Raw genomic sequence first — 23,008 nt, 5'->3', positions numbered from 1 at the left:
TTATGGCGAATACTTAAGTTGTATTCCTGCAACAACAGAGCCCAGCGCATAAGGCGCTGGTTATGATTAAACATACGAGCAAGGAACACAAGTGGGTTGTGGTCGGTGTACACAACAAGAGGCAACATGCTGGACCCCAGGTACACGTGAAAGTGCTGAAGAGCCAACAACAAAGCCAGGGTCTCCTTTTCAATGGTGGAGTAGTTTAACTGATTTTTATTGAACTTGCGGGAAAAGTAACAAACGGGGTGGTTCAAACCCTGCAAGTCTTCTTGCAACAGCACTGCCCCAGCCCCGACAGCACTGGCATCAACCTCAAGTTTGAATGGTCGCGTCAAATCAGGTGCAGCTAACACAGGAGTATGGCAGAGGAGGGCTTTTGCACTCTCAAAAGCATCCTGACACTCACTTGACCAGCCAAACTCAACCTTTGGGCTGAGTAGGTCAGTCAATGGCTTGACTACAGAGGAGAAATTCTTACAAAAGTTTCTGTAGTAGCCCACCATCCCTAGAAACCTATGCAACTCATGCCTGGTGGTAGGTGTGGGAAACTCTTTAATCACTGCCACTTTGGCATCTATGGGCCGGACCTGTCCACGTCCCACCTCCCTGCCTAAGTACGTCACTGTAGCTTTGGCAAACTCACTCTTAGCTAAGTTGAGAGTTAGAGTAGCTTGAGCCAAACGGTGAAATACCTGCTGTAACATTTCCAAATGATCTTGCCATGTTTCAGTGTAAACTACTAGATCATCTAGGTAGGCACTGCAGTTGGACAGGCCACGGAGGACTTTATTTACTAGCCTCTGGAAGGTGGCAGGAGCGTTACACATGCCGAACGCCATGACTGTGTATTGTAGAAAATCATCAGGTGTAACAAAGGCAGAGATGTTAGAGGCACGTTCAGTTAAAGGGACCTGCCAGTAACCTTTAAGAAGATCTAACTTTGAGACATACTGAGCAGTCCCAATACTGTCCACACAATCCTCAACTCTTGGGAGAGGATGTGAGTCAGCCACAGTCACAGAGTTCACCTTCCGGAAGTCTGTAATAAAACGGGGCGAGCCATCTGGCTTAGATTCCACTATACAAGGCGAGCTCCAGGGGCTTTGACTGGGCTTCGCTAAGCCATGTTGCAGCAGATAGTCAGCCTCCTGTTTCATGAGCAAGCACTTATGGGGACTGGCTCGATAAGGATGCTGCTTAATAGGTTTAGCTCCCTGGACATCGATGTCATGCTCTAGCACCGTAGTGGAAGTTGGCACATCCCCGAATAAACAGGTGTGTTCCCTAATCAAGGCAATTATGTCTTCTTGCTGCTCTGAAAACAGATGCTCAAGCAAACTCGGCAATGCCTTTAGCATTTCAGAGTTAGGCAGACGGGGTCTAGAACAGGTGGGATAACGTAGTTTTAACCCATCAACCTCGTCCACCCCTCCTTCCTCTAGGTGGCTTGAGGCTACAATAGGAGCACAGAACCCAGCAGGCTCTGGCGTTGACCGAGGATGGTACAGTTTCAACATGTTTATGTGACAGACGCGTGTTTTGCGTCTGCGGTCGGGAGTGCAAATTACATAATCTGTCTCCCCTCTCTTTTCACAAACTTTAAAGGGGCCACTATACCTAGCAGACAAGGTTGAGCCTGGAACAGGCAAGAGCACAAGAACCTGGTCCCCCACCTGAAAGGTTCTTTTAACAGAAGCCTTATCATAATGGCGTTTCATCTTTCCCTGTGAAGCGGCAAGGTGCTGTTTAGCCAGAGCGTTGGCTTGATTCAAACGCTCACGGAAGTGCTTTACATAACTGCTGACATTCACTTTGAAAACCCCATGTGGGCTCAAAAACGCCTCTTTCAGAGCTTTGAGGGGTCCCCGTGGCCTATGGCCAAATACCAGCTCAGAAGGACTAAAACCAAGTGACTCCTGAACGGCATCACGGGCAGCAAATAACACAAATGGAACACCCTCATCCCAGCTCTTTTCACTCTCCAGGCAGTATTTGCGTAGCATCGTCTTTAAGGTCTGGTGCCACCGCTCTAATGCACCCTGCGATTCAGGATGATACGCAGAGGACACGACATGCTTGACACCTAGAGTGCTAGCCACTTGGTTGAACAACTTAGACTGAAAGTTTGAGCCCTGGTCGGTCTGTATGACCTTTGGCAAGCCAAACACTGAAAAGAATGTTGTCAACGCCTTAACGACTGCTTTTGCTGTAACCTTATGTAACGGGACAGCCTCGGGGAAACGGGTAGCTGCACACATGATTGTGAGAAGGTATTGCTTTCCTGATTTTGTTCTAGGTAGTGGACCCACACAGTCTACTATGACATGGTCAAATGGCTGATCCACTACAGGAATGGGACACAACGGAGCCAGGGGTATGACCTGATTAGGTTTACCTGCAACCTGACATACATGGCAACTGTTGCAAAATTTAGAAACATCACGCTTCATACCAGGCCAAAAGAAATGTTTTAATAGTAGCTGGTATGTTTTCGTGATGCCCAAGTGTCCCGACCACTGGCTTTCATGAGAAAGGGCCAGGATCTTTTGCCGGTACACAGAGGGAACTACAATCTGCTTGACCTTACTCCAATCTGCACCTTCTGCACCTGGTGGAGACCACTGACGCATTAGAACATCATGTTCTACAAAATAGGCTTGTTGCTCTTTCTCGACTTGCTCAGCACTTACCGTACGTTTGAAACAGCTCTGTAGTGTTTCATCAGCTAATTGAGCTGCTGATAGCTGGTCTCTAGTCAAGGGCAGCAAAGAGACCTTAGGAAATGGATCAGGCTCCTCAGGTTTCACAGAGTCTGGGGGTGACAGAACATTGTTTCTGTTAGTGGGCACATCATTCTCCCCGGAAAATGTGGACATCAACACAGAATCAGAGAGGGCAATATCAGTATCTTTACGAGCTTGTGCTCGAGTAATTGCACAGGCTGGATACAGCCCAGGGGGCATAGAAACATCAGAGGCTTTCTGATTCAGGGGGTTGTCTAAAACCTCCAGACGAGGGAGCACTACCCCTCCTGTGATATCATTGCCCAACAGCATGGCCACACCCTCTATTGGCAAGGCCGGGCAAACAGCAACAGGGAAAAATCCTGTAGCAAGGTTTGATTTAATAAAAATTCTGTGAACTGGTCTGGGAGCGTAACCCATCTCTATCCCCCGTAGAACAGAATTAAAACCACATTCACTTTCAGCAGAAAATGGTAATACACTTGAGAGGATGACAGTTTGAGAACCTCCAGTGTCCCTTAAAATACGCACAGGTTTTAACTCAGATGGATTCTCTGTTAGCGATACTGAGCCATCAAAAATGAATGGTTTGAAACAGGGGTCTGGCACCCTACCACCACAACCATGGACCTCATGACGGGCCTCAGCTTTTACAAAACCCACCCCTTTGGGTTGCTGAGCATTTGATGTTTTGCGTTTTAAGGCTAAACAGTCAGCAATCACATGTCCAGTTTTATGACAGTAAAAACATTCACGGTTTTCCCTAGACCCAGACACTTTAGCTGTGTGGCGCTGTTGCACAGGGCTAACCCGTGGCTTCTCACTGTCAGTAAACGAGGCTTTATGAGTGAGTACAAACTCATCAGCAAGAACAGCAGCAGATGCGAGTGACGTCACTTTCTGTTCATTCAAATATAGCACAATACGCTCAGGAATGCACTTCTTAAAATCCTCTAACAAAACTAATTCGCGCAGAGCGTCATAGTCACTCGCTTTTGAAGCAACACACCACTTATCAAAGAGAACCCCCTTTTCTCTTGCAAACTCCACATAAGTTTGAGTTGGCAATTTCTTTTGCTGGCGAAACCTTTGCCTATAGGCCTCGGGAACTAGCTCATATGCCTGCAAGACAGCTGTTTTAACGCACGCGTAATCTAAACTGTCCTTTAAAGAAAGTGCAGCCACCACCTCTTGGGCTTTGCCGGACAGTTTGCACTGTAGCAAAAGAGGCCAAATCTCACTAGGCCACTGCAGCGCGCCAGCAATACGTTCAAATGCTGCAAAGTATGTATCAACCTCAGTTTCTCTAAAAGTGGGCACTAAAGAAATGCACTTATTAATTTTAAAAGCAGAAGCGGACGAGGAGGTGGGACCGGAATTGTCAGCAGAGACAGATGAGGCTTGAGACTGAGACTCCAGCTCAAGCTTTCGGAGCCTAACGGCTTTGTCTGCCTCTATTTCCAGCCTTCTTATTTCGAGCTGAACCCGCCTGTTCTGAGACTTCTCCTCAGCCTCCAATTGGAGACGTGCCAGCCGCACCTTCAGCCGAGCTCCGTCTCTGCCTTCTGAACTCCCAGAAGAGAGTGGGTCATAGCGAGGAAGCGTGCGCGGCGTTTTTCCCCGCTCATCCCCCTCACCATCCCCACTAGAACCATTTTGGCCCTCTTCAACTACGGCAGCTTGGCTTGGCACACCAGAGACCACAGGTGAAACAGGCACTTGAAGCACACCAGCTCCCACCAACTTGTCCACCACTAAGGCTTTTATATCACACTTACGGAGGGTTTTTGAAACCTGCAGCTGAAAGTGATCCACAATTTGCAGCAAATCATTTTTGCGACAGCTATTAATAACCTCAAGAGATGGGGCAGCTATAAAGTGCTGTAAACAAAACGCAGCCGACATAGTGCTTAATCTCTAGTGATAAAACAAACACCCCCCCCCCCCTTTTCTTCTTTTTTTTTATTTTTTTATTTTTTATTTTTTTAACCCCCACTCCCAGGAACAAAGACCCCCTATGAGGGATCCCGGACGAGCCCCCACTTATGTTACGACCCCCTCTGCTAGGCGTCAGGGAGGGAGTAACATACACGAGCCCCCCAACACAAAACTGAGTAAAGCAAAAGGTTTTAATTACAAACTTTAAACAGAAAAGCGACAGGGCTGTGCAACAGACCACTGGGCAGACAATTATTACATAAAGAAAGAACAGTCACGAGTAAAAGTTAAAGGGTAACTAAGGCAGGCTGGCCGCACACAAAATAAAAGCTAGGGTTTTAACTAAGGCAAGCCAGCTTCACAAAATCCTACTCACAGCCCGCTAGCAGCTCAAAACTCTAATCAGGCTAAGTTTAAAGCATGCACCAAGGTTCGACAAAGTTCAGCAATATGAATAAGTTCAAAAAAGATCGACGAGGGAGGCACGAAGGGCAAACTGCATGTTCAGTCCTAAGCAGCAGCCACTGAGTGAAGGACCTCCAGCCTTTTGTAGCCACAGGTGGGTACGATCAGCCACTGATTGCCTCTTGGAGCATCATGGGATCCCGGGGCAGCCAATCGTCCGTGTGGTCTGGCACACTTGGCACGGGTCTGGGGCCGGAGGCCGGAGGCCGTAACAGGGACAAAAGGACCCCCTGATGATCCTCTAATCGTCTGAGCCAAGGTGGGAAACTGGGCGTGGGTCCCAATCAGCCAGAGTTTCGGGTGTGTTCATTGTGAAACCTGGCCCCAACTTACCCTGGATCCAGATGAAACCATGGTGTCCTTTGATGTAGTCTCTCTCTTCACTTGCATACCCACCACGGAGGCCATGGAGACTGTCAGAAAACGACTACAAGAAGACAGCTCCTTGGAGGACAGGACCAACTTCACACCCGATCAGATTTGCACCCTGTTAGACCTCTGCCTCACCACTACATATTTCAAATACAACGAAGGCTTTTACAGACAAAAACATGGCTGTGCCATGGGCTCCCCCGTGTCACCTATTGTAGCCAACCTTTACATGGAGGAAGTGGAAAGGAAGGCCCTTGGCTCTTTCAAAGGAAGAGTACCTAGCCACTGGTACAGATATGTGGACGACACCTGGGTCAAAATCAAGACACAAGAAGTGGAATCCTTCACTGCGCACATTAACGCTGTGGATAAAAACATCAAGTTCACCAGGGAAGACACAAAGGACAACTGTCTGCCTTTCCTGGACTGCGCTGTGCACATTGAAGAGAACGGTAAACTCAACATCGAAGTTTACCGGAAGCCCACACACACGGACCAGTACCTCCTGTTCGACTCCCATCACCCTCTGGAACACAAACTTGGAGTAATTAGGACCCTACACCACCGGGCAGAACATGTTCCCTCTAAGCCTGAAGGGAACAAGAAGGAACACACACATGTAAAGGAAGCACTCAAAATGTGCGGCTATCCTAAATGGGCGTTCTTAAAGTCAGCAAAGAGGCACAGAAAAGAAGACCAGACACCAGCGAGGGAGGATAAGAAGGACAGACGCAACAACATTGTCATCCCCTATGTAGCCGGTGTATCAGAGAAACTCAGGAGAGTTTTCTCCAAGCATGACATCCCAGTGTATTTCAGACCCAGCAACACACTCAGACAGAAACTGGTTCACCCGAAAGACAAAACGCCAAAACACAAACTTAACAATGTGGTGTATGCTGTACAGTGCAGCGAGGAATGCTCAGACCTCTACATTGGAGAGACCAAACAGCCACTTCACAAGCGCATGGCACAACACAGAAGAGCCACCTCCACAGGACAAGACTCAGCAGTCCATCTGCGTCTTAAGGATAAAGGACACTCTTTCGAGGATGCCAATGTTCACATTTTGGACAGAGAGGACAGATGGTTTGAAAGAGGAGTGAAAGAAGCCATCTATGTCCACTGTGAGCGACCATCTTTGAACAGAGGCGGTGGTTTACGACACCAACTCTCTGCCATCTATAATCCAGTTTTGAGATCCCTTCCCAGACGCCTTAACGCCCACTCACATCCTGGGCCATCTGACCTCAGGAATTCGCATGATAAGGTGGGGCCAGGTTTCACAATGAACACACCCGAAACTCTGGCTGATTGGGACCCACGCCCAGTTTCCCACCTTGGCTCAGACGATTAGAGGATCATCAGGGGGTCCTTTTGTCCCTCTGTGGGGGGTCACTCCCACTAGGTTTATATCTGGGACTCTCCACCATTTGACCTTAGAACTGAAGAAGCTTCTCGGATGAGAGGTGAAACGTCTTCAAGCAACTTAAAGAAGTCCAGACGCTTTTCTTTGCAAGCTCCTTTGACTACGATGACCTGGATGACTGAGAACCTTCACAGACATGTGGGATGAGTTACACTCCAAAATTTCAGGCGGAAAAAGGAAAATAACTAGAAAAAATTGCATTTCCTGCGAAAATGCTGTGTGGATGCCTTAACGCTGAAATTGTCTGCTGAAAAGAGTTGAAAAAGTTGAAAGTTGAAAAAAAAAACGTTGCCCTGAGCAGGATTCGAACCTGGACCTTTTGGTTTCAAGGTAGCTACACATCTCACTGAGCCAAAGTCATGCTCACAAAGAAGAGGTGGAGATGCTGACAATTGCGCTGAAATGAGCAGAAGCGGCTTAGAATTGTGCTGATAAGAGGTGAAAAGGCTGAAAACTTTGCAGAAAAGAGGTGAATCAGCAGAATTTCTGCTGAAAGAGTTTTTTTTTTTAAAAAGGCCGAAAAAACTGAAAATTTTGCTGAAAAGAGTTGAATGAGCAGAATTTCTGCTGAAAAAAGTTGAATGAGCAGAATTTCTGCTGAAAAGAGTTAAATTGGCAGAATTTCTGCTGAAAAGGGGTGAAAAAGCTGAAATTTGTGTTGAAAAGAGTTAAAAAGGTTTAACTGTTAACTGAAAAAATTGTTGCCATAAGCGGGATTTGAACCCGGGCCTCCCAGTCCGAGAACGGATGCTCATCTCACTGAGCTAAAACACAGGTCAACCCGGCAAGGAAAATCAGTGAGGCCACTGATAATATGGCAGAAATGGGCAAAAAAAATTGCAAAAAAAATTCAATATCTCAAAAAGTATAGAAGTTATGAGCACCAAAAGTCATAGCACGCATTAGCAGAAAGAGCAGAATTTTTTAAGATTTGAACAGTGAAAATAGCACAAAAACTGTGGGAGTAGTTAAGCGCCAAAAAGTGTACGGAAGCAACTAGAATAAAATAGTGGATTAAAGAATAAAGAGAAACAGGAACTCAATAGTGTGCCTGAGGCATCCACACAATAACTAGAAAGCAAAAATTTCAGAAGAAATTTTAAGTGTGCCTATGCCGCTGCCAATGAGTGTAGTTTGCCATTCATACGGCTACAAAAAAAAAATCCAAATAAGGGTAGACAGGCCGTACTACTGTTGGCATACCACTAGAGTGAGCCAACACACCACAAATTAAGTGAGTGAGCCAACACACCACAAATTAAGTTTCACTTTCCTTCAGATTCATTTCAATGGGCAAAAACTAGCATTAAAATATCCATCCATCCATCCATCCATCCGCTTCCGCTTATCCTTTTCAGGGTCGCGGGGGGCGCTGGAGCCTATCCCAGCTGTCATAGGGCGAAAGGCGGGGTACACCCTGGACAGGTCGCCAGTCTGTCGCAGGGCATTAAAATATTCATATTTAAAAAACCAAAGAAGTAATAAACACCAAAAGTCATAGCACACAATTCCTGATCCAGCCGCACAAAATGATATAACATATGTGAAGCTTGTGTCAAAACTGTGGGATGAGTTACCCTCCAAAATTTCAGGCGGAAAAAGGAAGATAATAATAAAAATAGTAATAAGTGTGCCTTTTGGCATAGGCACACTTAATAAAAATAATAAATCCGAGAAATAGTAATAAGTGTGCCTTTTGGCATAGGCACACTTAATAATAACAAGAAGAAGACGAATAATAAATCCGAGAAATAGTAATAAGTGTGCCTTTTGGCATAGGCACACTTAATAAGAATAATAAATCCGAGAAATAGTAATAAATGTGCCTTTTGGCATAGGCACACTTAATAATAAATCCGAGAAATAGTAATAAGTGTGCCTTTTGGCATCGGCACACTTAATAATAATAATAATAATAATAATAATAATAATAATAATAATAATAATAGAAATAAATCCACCTTGTCAAATACTTACTCTGACACATTTGACACAATAAGTGAAATTACTAGTGAACCTTATTAAGAGAACAAAACAAACAATGTCTAACCCAGCATTGTATAACAACCCTTTGGCAATAAAACAAATTGTTCTGTCCAGTATGGTTCATGAATACAGTTAGAACAGAATTAGTAATCTACCATCATATACCTTATCAAACATCTTGTACTTGTTTGAGGCTCTTAATGTAGGCGTCCACGTCCGCTGATGTATCGAATACATGTGTACATTCCTCGTTGGTCAAAAGCAGCCTCGCTGGATAGATGATCCGATGTTTCGACAGTCCGAACTCTAGCAGCTTCTTCCACACACCATCGTACTGACGCTGCTGTCTATACGCCTCTGCAGGCAGGTCCGGCAGGAAGCTTATCTTGTTGTCCTTGTACGTCAGTTCTTTTGTCATCCTAGTGGCTTTCATGATGCGTTCACGGTCTCTGTAACTTAAGCACTTAATTCGAAAAGTTCTCGATCGGTTTGCAATAGAGCTTGACTTGCGCTCTCTCAAGGACAGGAGGGAGGATTTTCAAAATGTCCGCTAAAAACTACTCCATGAAAGTATGTGCATCTGTATCTTCTTCTTTTTCAGGGATGCCGAGGATTCAGATGTTATTACGCCAACTTCTTCCTTCCAAGTCCTCCATCTTTTTAGTCAGAAGGACTGTCTTTCAAGGCATTCCAAATAATTTTTTAGTAAGGTGATTTCATCCTCCGCATTGGAGATTCTTTTTTCAGCCTCACCCAAGGACACAACAACAGAGACTGTCCAAGCCGGGACTCGAACCGGCAACCTTCCGATTACAAGGCGAACTCCCAACTCTTAAGCCACAATAGCTCTGTCCTAGTACTGACACACCTCCCATTAATCACACAGCTGCTGGTGATGACCTCATAGGGCCGCTTCTAAACAAGTTAACATGACTTTCTACTCCCTCCTGAATATAAAATAAGCAGCAGTCAGTTCTTACTGGGTTGTTGTTAGAGAAACAGTTAGTTCAGCCTGTCTCCCAATCTTGTTGTTGTGTCTGCCTGTCTTTGTGCCCAGATTTACTTGGGGATTTCACAACATGGGGTGGTGAGATGACTTTTGTGTTTATTTGAGAGATGATTGGATTCTCTTTGGATTTTGAGGAAGCCTTCAAGGAAATTGGATTGTTAATACTGTTAGATATGGTGGTCCTGACAGGCCAAACAGACTGCAACTTAAGAACACAACGGAAATAGGAAAAGCGACAATGGAAATAGGAAAAAGGAAAACAGAAATAGGAAGAACGAAAACAGAAATAGGAAAAAACACAAGGGAAGTGTTTCCTGGGGAGAGAATAACCCGACGGCCAGATGCAGGAACCCGAAATATGGTAGGCATGTTTTATCATGATTCATATAATACTGATGATGGATTTTTAGGCTAACAGTTAGGCTAACACACTTACCTCTCATCTTTTCTTTTGTCGAGCCCTGCGTCTCCTTGTCAACAATAAAATGACATTTAAAAGAAAAATCATCTCTGTTATTGAATCCAAGCACAACACATAAAAGTGCTCAGACATGCCATCACACATTCTGTTAACTTTGTCTAATATTAAAATTTGTTTTAACAAACAACTACAACTGAACAACTACACCGCACTGTTGTTCCTTATATTCTTACAGTGTCTTATTTCTTGGTCTTTATGTTATCCTTTATTGCCCCTCATTGGGGAAATTCAAATGTTCCAGCAGCAAAGTTCCAGGCAGATGGAGCATCTAGATTCACACTAAAGTAAAGAATATATTTCTAGTCTATTCTATTCTATTCTCAGAAGTAGAAGTATAATTGTATTCCTAAATAGCAGCTAAATCTTTAGGTTTTTCAGTTTCTAATTTTAATACTTGTGTTACCCTTCTTTAAATATTCTCATTCGCATGCTTTTATAAATATAATATGATCTGAGCTGACAGAAAATTAAATTACAAAACCCATAGCTATGCAACCAATTGTTTTTTAAAAACGTGCACAAAGGTGAATAGCAACTTGCACCTATTGTTAGTTTGAAAATAATAATAATACGGTAAGTGACGAGTAAGGTAAGCGACCCATGTTGTAGGTGACGTCAGACGCCGGAGAATTGGCGGAAAAAAAGCAAATGGTAGCATAGAGTTTAAGAAAGGTTTTTCAAGCTTCAGTATTACCAAATATACTAATCAATTGTCATATAACTAACAACATCTGTTTTATCATCTCTAACACACTGGAGGACAACGGGGAGAGTTTAGACGCTCTCCAAGATTACATCGACCACTGTTTTCAAGATTTAGTAATGAAGAAGGCTCAGAGTGCATCCTCCCCGGCCAAAATTGAGACACCATCATCGAAGAGATGTCGCCCGGCAGACTCCCCCGGTACAACATCGCCTGCCGGCAAAGACATCGCAGACATCCTGGAGTCAATCGACAAGCGATTGTCCAGTTTCGATGCGAGGCTGTCCCTGGTGGAGATTTTACACCGGGAATTTAAATCTCTGAGAGAATCCCTGGAATTCAGCCAGCAGCAGGTGGAAACGCTTGCCGCTGAAAATACCACGCTACAGGAGTCGGTCAAATCTCTCACCGATAACGTGACCCAGCTAAACATTGAAAATAAAAAAATAAAAGAGTCCGTTATCGATCTACAAGCCCGTAGCATGAGAGATAATCTTGTGTTTTCTGGTATTCCAGAATCTGCCGGAGAGGACGCGGAGGCAACGGTGAAAAGCTTCATCAAAATCCACCTGAAGCTGCCGGAGGACACCGTAAAGAACATAGACTTTGATAGAGTACATCGCTTGGGGGACGTGAGGTCGCGGACCGGGAGACCACGGCCTATTGTGGCCAAATTCGGTCAATTCAAACAGAAGGAATAGGTGAAGAGTCGCGGCAGAGAGCTGAAAGGAACGGACTTCAGCGTGAACGACCAGTTCCCCAAAGAGATCCTGGAATGACGCAAGGTCCTGTTCCCAGTTTGACGTAGCTTCATCCAGAAAGGCTCCCGTGCTGTCATCGCCGTCTATGTGGACGGACAGCTCTACCGCGACCCTGGCACCACACCGTGGTTATATTGACTGCACTCCAGATAAGAACCCGCTACACTCTTTTCTTATTCATTCACACTTTCTCCTTGAACATGGGTTTAACCTAGTAATATCAATATGATGTCATAGCAGATATAGGGGCAGGGATAGCTCAGTAGGTAAAGTGGTCGCCCCATGATTGGAAGGTCGGCGGTTCGAATCCACTTAACGGCTACCCTGAGGTACCCCTGAGCAAGGTACCGTCCCTACACACTGCTCCCCGGGCGCCTGCTTAGTGGGCTGCCCACTGCTTCACTGAGTGAATGGCTCAAATGCAGAGAAAAAACAAGTAATTTCCCCATGGGGATCAATAAAGTATCCATTATTATTATTATTATATAACACCGTCACCCTCCGTCATTACTTTAATTGGAATGTTTCCGTTTCGTTTCTTTTTTTGTTGTTGTTGCTCACAGTTCATGTGGTTTCTTTCTTTCTCTTGTCTTTCACTACTGCGATCACCTACTTCCCCGCTCACCTACAAACAACACCCTCTATTTCTCCATATTTTCACACCATGATCACGCAAACACATCCGCTCAACGGCAGCACATTCACAACAGCCTCACAGCACGCACAGACTTGCAGGACACATAACACAAGCCACGCTTGTTCATATTAGTGAATATTCACACACATAGTCAGACTTATGGAGCCTCTCACCACACTTTTCTCTCTCTCTCTTTCTATTTACAAACAAGGGATGTTTCCACATTCTCTCCACCTGTCTAAACGAAACACCCAGCGTACATCATTAGACATACACACACAATTATGGGCATGCTGAGGTTTGTTACATGGAATGTAAATGGAGCTGGCACCAGAGGAAAGAGGTTAAAGATATTTAACCAGCTTAAAAAACTACAGGCAGATGTTGTTTTATTACAAGAAACTCACAGACCTGTCACAGGTTTAAACGAACTTAAAACACCTGAGTTTCCTAACGTGTTTGCAGCCTGTTATAATTCTAGACAACGGGGAGTAGCAATTTTAATACATAAAAATGTTAAGTTTACAGTACTCGATACAGTTATAGATCCAGAGGGTAGATTTCTAATTATTAAACTATCAATATTGAACAAAAAACTATGTATTGTAAGTATATATGGTCCAAATGTTGATGAACCCTCATTCTTCCACGGATTTTTTAGTGCACTCTCTGAACACCGCGATTGCACACTCATTCTTGGCGGTGACCTCAACCTTGGACTAAATGAAGAATTGGATAGGCTCAACACAACAGGAACTCAGCGCAACTGGCAATCCACAAATATAATCAAACAGTATATGAGCGACTTTGGCCTTCGCGATGCATGGCGCTCCCTTCACCCCAACAGTAAGGAATATACTTTTTTCTCGCATGTTCATCACTCTTACTCTCGTCTGGATTATTTTCTGGTCAGCAGCTCACTGCTGAGTGACATTTCAGACACTGAGATAATAATAATAATAATAATAATACATTTTATTTAAATAGCGCCTTTCAAAGCACCCAAGGACACTGTACAACAGATAAAAACTGGAAATATACACAATGATAAAAATAGAAGATAAAAGTTAAAACATACAGAAATTTAAGAATAGGCAATTTTAAACAGATGAGTTTTGAGGGTGGACTTAAAAAGAGAGAATGAACTAATATTTCTGAGGTCCGGGGATAGGGAATTCCAAAGTCGAGGGGCAGAGCAGCTAAAGGCCCTCCCTCCCATTGTGATCAGACGAGCAGAGGGAACAGAGAGAGAAAGAGAAGATGAAGATCTGAGGCAGCGGGATGGGAGCTTCATCTGTAATAAGTCAGAGAGGTACGGTGGAGAGAGAGAATGAATAGCCTTGAATGTATACAGAATTATTTTAAAATGGATGCGAAATTTGACCGGGAGCCAGTGAAGTTGCTTCAGGATTGGGGAGATGTGGTGGGTAGAAGAAGTCCTAGTAATAATACGGGCAGCAGAGTTCTGGACACGTTGGAGCTTGTTGATAGATTTTTGTGTAAGGCCAAATAATAATGAGTTGCAGTAGTCAATTCTAGAGATAACAAGATTATGGATGAGAATGGCAGTGGCATGAGGTGTGAGGAAGGGGCGGAGGCGATTAATGTTACGGAGTTGGAAATATGCTGCACGTGTAATATTATTGATATGTGAGTTAAAAGATAATGTGCTATCGAGAATGACACCCAAGCTTTTCACAGAGGGAGAGATAGGGACCAGCGAGTTATTGATGGTGAGAGAGAAATTGTTAATTCTGGATGGCAGTCGTTTAGTGCCAACCAGAAGAAGTTCCGATTTATTGCTGTTGAGTTTAAGAAAGTTGGAGGAGAACCAAGAATTAAGTTCAGCTAGACAGAGGATGAGGGAGGGTGGAGGAAGAGTAGAGTCAGGTTTGGTAGAGAGACAGAGCTGGGTGTCATCGGCGTAGCAGTGGAACTGAATATTATATTTACGAAAAATATGTCAGAGTGGAAGAAGGTAGATGATGAAAAGAAGGGGCCCGAGGACAGATCCCTGGGGCACCCCAGTGGATAAAGGAGAAAGCTGAGAAGTGAAGGATTTTAATTGAATGAACTGAGTGCGGTCAGATAGGTATGATTTAAACCAGGCTAGTGGAGTGTGAGAGAGACCAATAGAAGCTAATCTGCTAAGGAGAATGGGATGAGAGATGGTGTCAAAAGCTGCACTCAGATCAAGAAGGATAAGGATGGAGAGGAGACCAGAATCAGCTGCTATAAGAAGGTCGTTTGTTATTTTTATAAGAGCAGTTTCAGTGCTATGTAGAGGACGAAAGCCAGACTGGAACTGTTCGTAAAGGTTATTATCAGTTAGGTGAAGATGGACTTGTGAAGCAACTATTTTTTCAAGGATTTTTGAGAGAAATGGTAGATTGGAGATAGGACCAAAATTATTAAAGTTGTTGGGATCTAGACCAGTTTTTTTCAGAATTGGGGTAATAGCAGCAACTTTGAAGGAAGCAGGAACAGTTCCAGTGGTGAGTGAAGAGTGAATAATAGCAGATATGAGGGGAAGGAGAGGGAGTAAGCAGGCTTTGACGAGGACAGTGGGGATAGGATCGAGCTGGCAGGTAGAAGGCTTTGATTTATGGATGAGATCAGCAATATCAGCTAAGGATGGAAGTTGAAAAACAGAGAGGAAGTGAGAAGGGGGAGAAGTTAGGACAGAGAAGCTACATTGAGCATTAGGGTCCAGGTCTAAGTGTATTTTATGAATTTTATCAATAAAGAATAGCATTAGAGCATCACAGAAGTTAGATGAATAGAGATGAGCAGGGAGAGAATCAGGTGGCCTGTTAAAAGAGTTGAATAGTGAGAAAAGGGTCTTGGTAGAGTTCTCACTTGAGCAGACAATAGCAGAGTAATAAGCAGATTTGGTTTGACTAATACATTCCTGGTAAAACAGAACGTGGTTATTAAACATATCCTTATGAATAGTAAGGCCAGTTTTCTTATAGAGACGTTCAAGCTGTCGGCCTTTAGCTTTCAGTAGCCGGAGTTCAGGGGTGTACCAGGGTGCAGAGCGAGAAAAAAGTACAGTTCTGGTTTTTTGTGGAGCCAGGGAATTTAGAATACTACTAAGGCTATGATTATAAAAAAAGTACCAGGTCCTCTTGAATAGCTAAGTTGTTAGAAGACAAGCAGCTAGAAAAAGCAGAGGAAAGGATATCAAGATTTATATTCTTGATATTCCGGAAAGAAATAATACAGGGATTGTTAATTACAGAGAGGGTCATGTGAACATTAAAGGAGAGAAGTAGATGGTCCGAAATTAGCAGTTCGTCAGCTGTACAGATGGAGGGGGTAAGTCCAGAACAGCAGACTAGGTCCAAAGTGTGGCCCTTAATGTGGGTATAGATTCATCCTATAGCTGTCAGCGATCATGCTCCTGTATCTTTAACACTAATGCACAAGAATAATACTACGCCAAGTAAAAACTGGAGATTTAATACATCATTGCTTAAAGATGAAGACTTTATTAAATATTTTAAAAAGGAATGGACTTCATATTTAGACTTTAATGAAACTCCCGGAATATCTGCTTCTGTTCTATGGGAAGCAGGGAAAGCTGTGATGAGAGGTAAAATAATTTCTTTCTCATCACACAAAAAGAAAGAAGAAAACAAAAATATTCAGGAATTAGAAAAAACCATCAAATCACTAGAAGAAGCTTACGCGTGCGACCAAGATCAGGAAACATTGAACAAAATACGCAAGACAAAACTAGAATTAAATGAAACTATTAATTAAAAAACACAATTCCTTATACAAAGACTTCGCTTGCAGAATTTTGAACACAGTAACAAATCAGGTCGATTTCTAGCTAACCAGTTAAAAATAAATAAAGAAAAAACAACTATATGTGCTGCTAAAGATTTATCGGGGAACACAATATATGACCCTGGAAGAATAAACAACATTTTTAGGGATTTCTATGAAAGTTTATACTCACCACAAATAAACCCATCTAAAAATGAAATTGATCTGTTTCTTGACAACGTAACTCTTCCAAAATTACTAGACAGTCAAGCAATGGAACTGGATTCGCCACTGACGCCAAGTGAACTCCAGGAAGCCCTGATAAGTATGCCCAATAATAAGGCTCCAGGTCCAGACGGCTTCCCTGCAGAATTCTACAAAGAATTCTGGACAATTCTGGCACCAGTATTCCACGGAATGTTGCTGGAAATCGAGGAAAATGGCAGACTACCACCAAATATGAATTCTGCCAACATTAGTCTCCTGCTAAAACCAGGCAAAGACCCTTTATTTCCCTCAAGCTATCGTCCAATTTCTCTTTTAAATGTAGACCTTAAAATAATCTGCAAAGCTCTATCAAAGAGATTAGAGAAAATAACCCCCCTCTTAATTCATCCTGACCAAACTGGTTTCATAAAAGGTCGGCACTCCTCAACAAACACTCGTAGATTACTTAATTTAACAGACTACTCATACACTAAAAACATCGAAACCATAATATTATCTCTAGATGCAGAAAAAGCATTTGACAGAGTTAACTGGAAATTTTTATTCGCAACTTTACACAAATTTGGTTTTGGAAACTCTTTCATAAACTGGATAAGAATATTATGCAATTCCCCAACAGCTCGTATCAGAACAAATGACCAGACATCCTCCAGCTTCTGTCTCCTGAGGGGCACCAGACAGGGATGCCCACTCTCCCCTTCACTTTTTGCAATTTTTATCGAACCTCTAGCAGCAGCATTTAGACAGGCTACAACAATTAAGGGCATAAAATGTAAGAACATAGAACATAAAATCAGTCTCTATGCGGATGATGTGTTGCTTTTTCTGCAAAACACACAAACCAACCTCTCTGAGGTAATTACTCTAATAAACTGGTTTTCAAGAGTTTCAGATTATTCAATTAACTGGCCAAAATCTACAGTTCTCCCCATTAACTGCTCCTTCCATAATTCTTCCTCTGCCCCACTGCAATCCGGAAATATTAAATATTTAGGTATTAATGTTTCTCCTAAGCTCTCAGACTTAACTAAATTAAACCACATCCCACTTCTAAAGAAAGTAGAAGGCGATCTGACTAGATGGAAATCTTTACCCATATCACTCATGGGAAGGGTCGCCACTATAAAAATGATGATCTTGCCAAAAATAAATTACTTATTTTTGATGATCCCTAACAAACCATCACAAGATTGGTTCAGATCTCTGGATTCATATATTTCCAAATTCCTTTGGAAAGATAAACCCCCACGTATCAGCTTAAAAACGCTACAAAGAACCAAGGATAGAGGAGGATTAGATCTGCCTAATTTTCACCAATACTTCTTAGCCAACAGGCTTCAGTTCATCTCAGAATGGTCAAAACATACCTTCTTAGATGAGCCTTGGCTAGATGTTGAACAGGCACTATGCAAGGATCTAGAGATTTCAGACCTACCATTTATTAGCTCAAACATCAAAAGATATGAATGCTTTAAAAGTATCAACATCAGCTTCTCTCTGACAGCATGGTGGGAGTTTCTAAAATTGACGGAGTCTTCATTAATCCCATGCAAACGTACACCTATCTGGAACAACCCTGACATATTACAAAACAATAATATGATTAATTTCCCAGAATGGAGTTGTAAAGGAATTAAATACTTAGAACATATATTAGAGGGAACAGAATTTATTCCATTTGACAGACTAGTTGCACAATATGGGATCAACAAGAAAAGATTTTTTAGAATATCAACAAATTAAATCCATAGTAAAAAGGAAATTTAACCTCAGTCAAGTTGAATTACAAACACCACCAAGTGCGGCACATTTCCTTACTCTTAAATCCCCCAAATTATTATCTAAAATATACAGAACACTTTCTAAATTAGATGAATCAATATCCCTTCCTATTGCAAAGTGGGAAGCAGATTTATCAGTCAGCTTAGACCAAAACTTCTGGTCTCAGGTATGCTTAAAAACCTTTAAATTGATTAAAAATCCCAGTCTGCAATTAATACAATACAAAATACTACATAGAGTGCACTATACAGGTCATCGGATGTTCAAGATGGGCTTTACATCTTCCAACAACTGCTCACACTGTCAAGGCAATACACCAGACAATTACATTCACGCTCTTTGGTTCTGTCCACCAGTGCAGAAGTTTTGGCGCGAGATATGTGAGGACTTATCAAAGTGTCTGAAATGTAACATTCCAACTTCCCCCTTAGTGTGTTTGTTGGGCAGCTTAGATAATGTCACTTCAGAAAAGAATATAGCCCATATGGTTTTCACTGCCCTATGCATAGCCAAGAAAACTGTCCCCATGAACTGGAAAAATAAAAACAATCTTAATTCTAACCAATATAGAAATTATCTATTAGATTGCATTAATCTTGATACAGCCTCTGCCACCACATCAGATCAATTGCTCTGGGCTCCTTTGATCAGCTCCATCACCTAGTGGGGGTGGGGGGTCATAGTTTGGTCCCGCCTTCACTGTTGTGATTGGTGTGGGGGTAGGGACAGGCTTAGGGCGTCGAGGGGTTCCCCGGAGGCATCTTCCTTGGGGGGCTCATCCCGGGGTAGCGGTCATGTCCGGTTGGGGGCTCTTTTGGCTCTCGGGTGACTGTTTCCTCGTGGCTGCGTGTAGCGGGGCTAGGGGAGGGTCTGTGCTGATGGACGTGGGTTACTGACCTGGTAGCCTGTCTGCCCCTGGGTGGGTCCGGGATGGGCGTGAGGTTCTGGGGGTGCTCCGTCTCTGGGCTGGGGCCCTGGCCGGGCCTCGGGGCCTTGGGTCCTGGTTTGTGTGTTGCCGGGGTTGTGGGCGGGTGGGTGCATGGGGGCCCATCCCTGGCGCTGGGTGCCGCCGGTGCATCGAGCCGCCTGGGGGACTCTTCAACTGGTGGGGGAGATTGTCACACCTTGCAGGAGCTTTCCTCTCCTCAGGAACTCTCTGCTGGAGGAGATGATACAGGAGAGGTGGAGGAAGATCTCAGCCTGGGCGTCTATTGTCTCATGTAGTCTGGAAGCTGAGTGGATGGTGGGGTGGGTGCAGTTTTTTCTGTGGTGGGGTTGGGTGGACTGTCCCGGGCTCTGTGGGGCTGGGGGGCGCTGCTGCGCTGGGCCCCGGTCTGGATGGGCCTGGGCCCCCTTTCCCTGGCGGGTCGCGGAGTATGGGAGTGCCTACTGGGGTCAGCGGGGGAGCTGGCCCCAGGGACGGGTCACCTGCCCCTCCCTTCTTCCCTCCCCATCTCCAGCTGCCTCCCTCTCCCCGCTCCACCACAACCACCCACACATGCAGGGCCTTGGAGTAGGGGTATGTCACCAGGGTGCAGAGGAGGTTCCCCCCCCCCCCCCCCTCTGTCCCCTTCTGGCTGCCTCTGCCTCAATTTTATCCCACAACTTAGACATTCACATTACTCACACTCTCATTACACATACATATAGGATCTTGGGGGTGGGCACGATACACGGAGTCCAAATTACCGTCAGGGTGTACACCTCACCCCTGGCGTCGTTGCCCACCTCTCAATTTTGAATACATGTAGACATTGAGGGGTAGCAGGAGGGACTATGCGCTTACCTGCTGCTCTCTGGCAGGTAGCTCCATGCCCTCCTGGGTTTTAATTGCACCTTAGAACACACATGCATCAACACTACAATGAGCGGGTGGAGGGAGGTTTGGAGTCTTCTCTCACCCTCGTTCTCTGCGGCCTGCTGGAGCGGGGGGGCTAGGAGGAGTTGGCCGTCCGACTGCGGTCCTCTGGGTGTGGGGCCTCCCTGCTGCTGCGGAGTCGGGGCGGTCTGCCTCTCCCCACCGCAGGGAAAAGGGTAACACCACCTGGGTCTGGGTGCAGTCCCCCCCTCCAGGGGCAAGGGTACCTAGACCCGGTTCGTAGAGTACGCTTGGGGAGTGTGATCATGTGTACAGCGTCTCTTTATGTCTGTCTCCACATTGGTTGAGTGTGGAGTAAGTGTATATGAGAGCATGAGGGTGGGAATGGATGTTTGTGTCTGTGTGTGCCTGTATGTCTGTGTCTATATGTCAGGTTGGGTATCAGACGCCACCTCTCTGGGGACATCTCAGGCCCTCCAAGGTTTGGAGGCCTATCTCCACCCACCACCACTTCCCCTGCCAGTGGCGGACTCCCTCAGGTGTCGGTGCATTGGTGGTTCTTTGTGTCTGGGGGTGGGCGTCCGGGTACACACCGGCTCACTCCTTGGCGGCCGCTTATCGGGGCCTGGAGCCTGGGGCTCGCTCGGGCCACTTCGGAGGTGGGGTGCCCCCGGCCTCTCGGCCTGGGGCTCGGTCACTCAGGCACAGCTGGCTGCCGGCGGAGCTCACGGACACGTCACTGCAACTCCCCCTGGCTTCTGCTCCGCGGCTGCTGAGTGAGCCCTCATCTGGGACTCTCCTCAGCTCTTACTGGGACAGTGGCGCGGCTGCCCCTCTGTTGGTCTTCCTTGGTCTCTTGTGTTCTGGGGGCCTCTGGATGTCTGGAGTTTTGATCTCCTCCATACCTGCTTCATACCCTGGATGACGGGGCTGTGGCTCCCCACACTCCCTAGCAGATCGTTACATGGAGAAACCTTTGGAATGCAAGCATGCTGATCCACACAGGTATGCACACAGGTGTACACACGGGTATTCACAGACGCGGACTACAGCTTTCTTGGCTGCTGCCTCAAAGCACATTGTGCGCTGTCTATCTTGCGTGCTGCACAATATCGTTTATTATTTAGTATCTACTGATATCTACTGCTAGCTAGTTTATTGTGATGGTGCCGTTTTTTTTATTATGTTACTCTTTGTTGTTTGCTTTCTCTTCTGTTTTTTTTCTCCATACAGGTGACCCAGGTGTTTGTTTTTTTTTCTTTCTTCCCCCCCTTCTCACCGTCTCTTCTCCCCTTTGGTTTTCTTTCTCTCCCTCTCTTTCTTTCATTCTTTCTCCCTGTCCTATCCCCCAGTCATGTCTGTCCCGTTTGTAGCAACTGAAAATAAAATAAATTCATAATTATAATAAAGGTCAATCAAATGGACCAATATGGCAAGGCCATGATGATCCACTTGGTAAAATAAATCCGCTTGGCATCTTTCTTGGCCTTAAGACAACAATTCTGATGGCTAAAGATCCAAACGGGACACAAAAAAAATAAAAAATAAAAAATAATAATAATAATTAAAAAAACCAGACACATTACTGTAGAGACAAGCAAAATTTCAGGGCCTTAGTATGCTTTCCTGTTAGGCAATCACAAGCTTTTAGTGTAGATGCTTGTTTTAGTGCTATTAAATAATTTACTTGTGAGATTATTTTTTGCCCACTGCAGTGCAGACAGGCTTGGTTATAGGGCTCTGTGTGCCACGTGACCAAGTAGGAGGGAGTAGATAAGCCATATTAACTTGTTCAGTAACTACTTTTAAAGCAGTCCAGAAACTGCTAGCATTAGGCTGACTACAACATACTGCTATATCTGCTAATCACAATCTCTACCATGAGCAGCGTAGTCCAGAATCCCTATATCAGCCGAACACCAACATCTCGGGTAAGTATTGTTTTGGATACACTGATAATGAGAGGGAGAGAAAAAAACTTATGCTCCACAATGTTGCATTATGTAGCCTCTACAATAAAATACAATAGCCTCTACGTGTTCCATCATCATTACCATGAGGAGAGAGGCTTTTAAATTATTGAGTGACTGAGGATTTTCTGATGTAGGTCAGAGGTTTTTAAAAAATTGAGAGGGCAAAGATGATACTGTTTCTTTTATTTGTATGGTATGTATATTGTAAAGGTTGGATTGAGTTGTACTCAAGTATTGTACAGCTAAATTTTACTTTGTGTGGGTTCATGAAGTTAACAGTTGCAAGCTTGATACCCTCTCTTTGAGTAAAATTTGATTTCTAGAGCTTGGAAATATATCATGATAAAACACTCCTCATTTATGAGTTACATCTTTTTTGAATAGTGTCTTCTTTTGGCGTGGTCACTCTGGAGTCTCAGCAGCACAAGGAATATGCCGAACAGTTTGTTGTCAGCTTGTCTTTGTGTTTCTTGGTTTCACATTTACAAAACAACATGATTATCTTAGCTGCAATCCCAATTTTGGGAGTGGGGTGCTGTGTAAATATAAATAAAAATCTCAGAAACATAATTTTAATTAAAAAGGATAACTAGTTGAGGGGGGCAACTGGGAGCCCAGTGGTGGTTATGAAGTGCTGTGAGGGCCAGCAAGGAGGCCAGTCACAAAACCCTCCAGTGCTTTAGCTTGAAGTCAGCTTGAGTGGAGTGAAAGGATACCTGAAGAGACTTTGAAGAAGGAGTGAAACTGGACAGAAAATTGAAAGCAAGACGAATTGAAAGTAGAAACTGCACAGCAATATAAATGAAATATAATTGGGGAAAACTGTAGACAGTGTTTTTGATGGAACTAAAAGAAATGGGCTGAATGAAACAGGGTTTGGATACAGAAAAGCAAAAGCAAA

General features: G+C 44.2%; 1 protein-coding gene and 1 long non-coding RNA gene across 3 annotated transcripts in view; one reads left to right on the top strand and one right to left on the bottom strand.

Annotated features, from left to right (window-relative positions):
* Positions 1–23,008, bottom strand: part of LOC146684485 (uncharacterized) — a 447,043-nt gene that overhangs the window by 181,639 nt on the left and 242,396 nt on the right. The window lies entirely within an intron of this gene.
* LOC146684484 (voltage-gated potassium channel subunit beta-2-like) overlaps positions 22,015–23,008 on the top strand; it is a 258,771-nt gene continuing 257,777 nt past the window's right edge. Inside the window, exon 1 of the mRNA XM_085444737.1 lies at positions 22,015–22,065. Coding sequence (XP_085300863.1) covers positions 22,015–22,065 — 51 coding nt within the window. The remainder of the gene's footprint in view (positions 22,066–23,008) is intronic.

This window comes from Copadichromis virginalis, linkage group LG20 (assembly GCF_057382275.1).
Source record: "Copadichromis virginalis isolate Kocher_CV1m ecotype Utaka linkage group LG20, C_Virginalis_male_GT1.1, whole genome shotgun sequence".
Classification (NCBI taxonomy): domain Eukaryota; kingdom Metazoa; phylum Chordata; class Actinopteri; order Cichliformes; family Cichlidae; genus Copadichromis; species Copadichromis virginalis.
The sequence above is the reverse complement of the archived record's forward strand: the minus strand, read 5'-3'. Positions and strand labels throughout refer to the sequence as shown.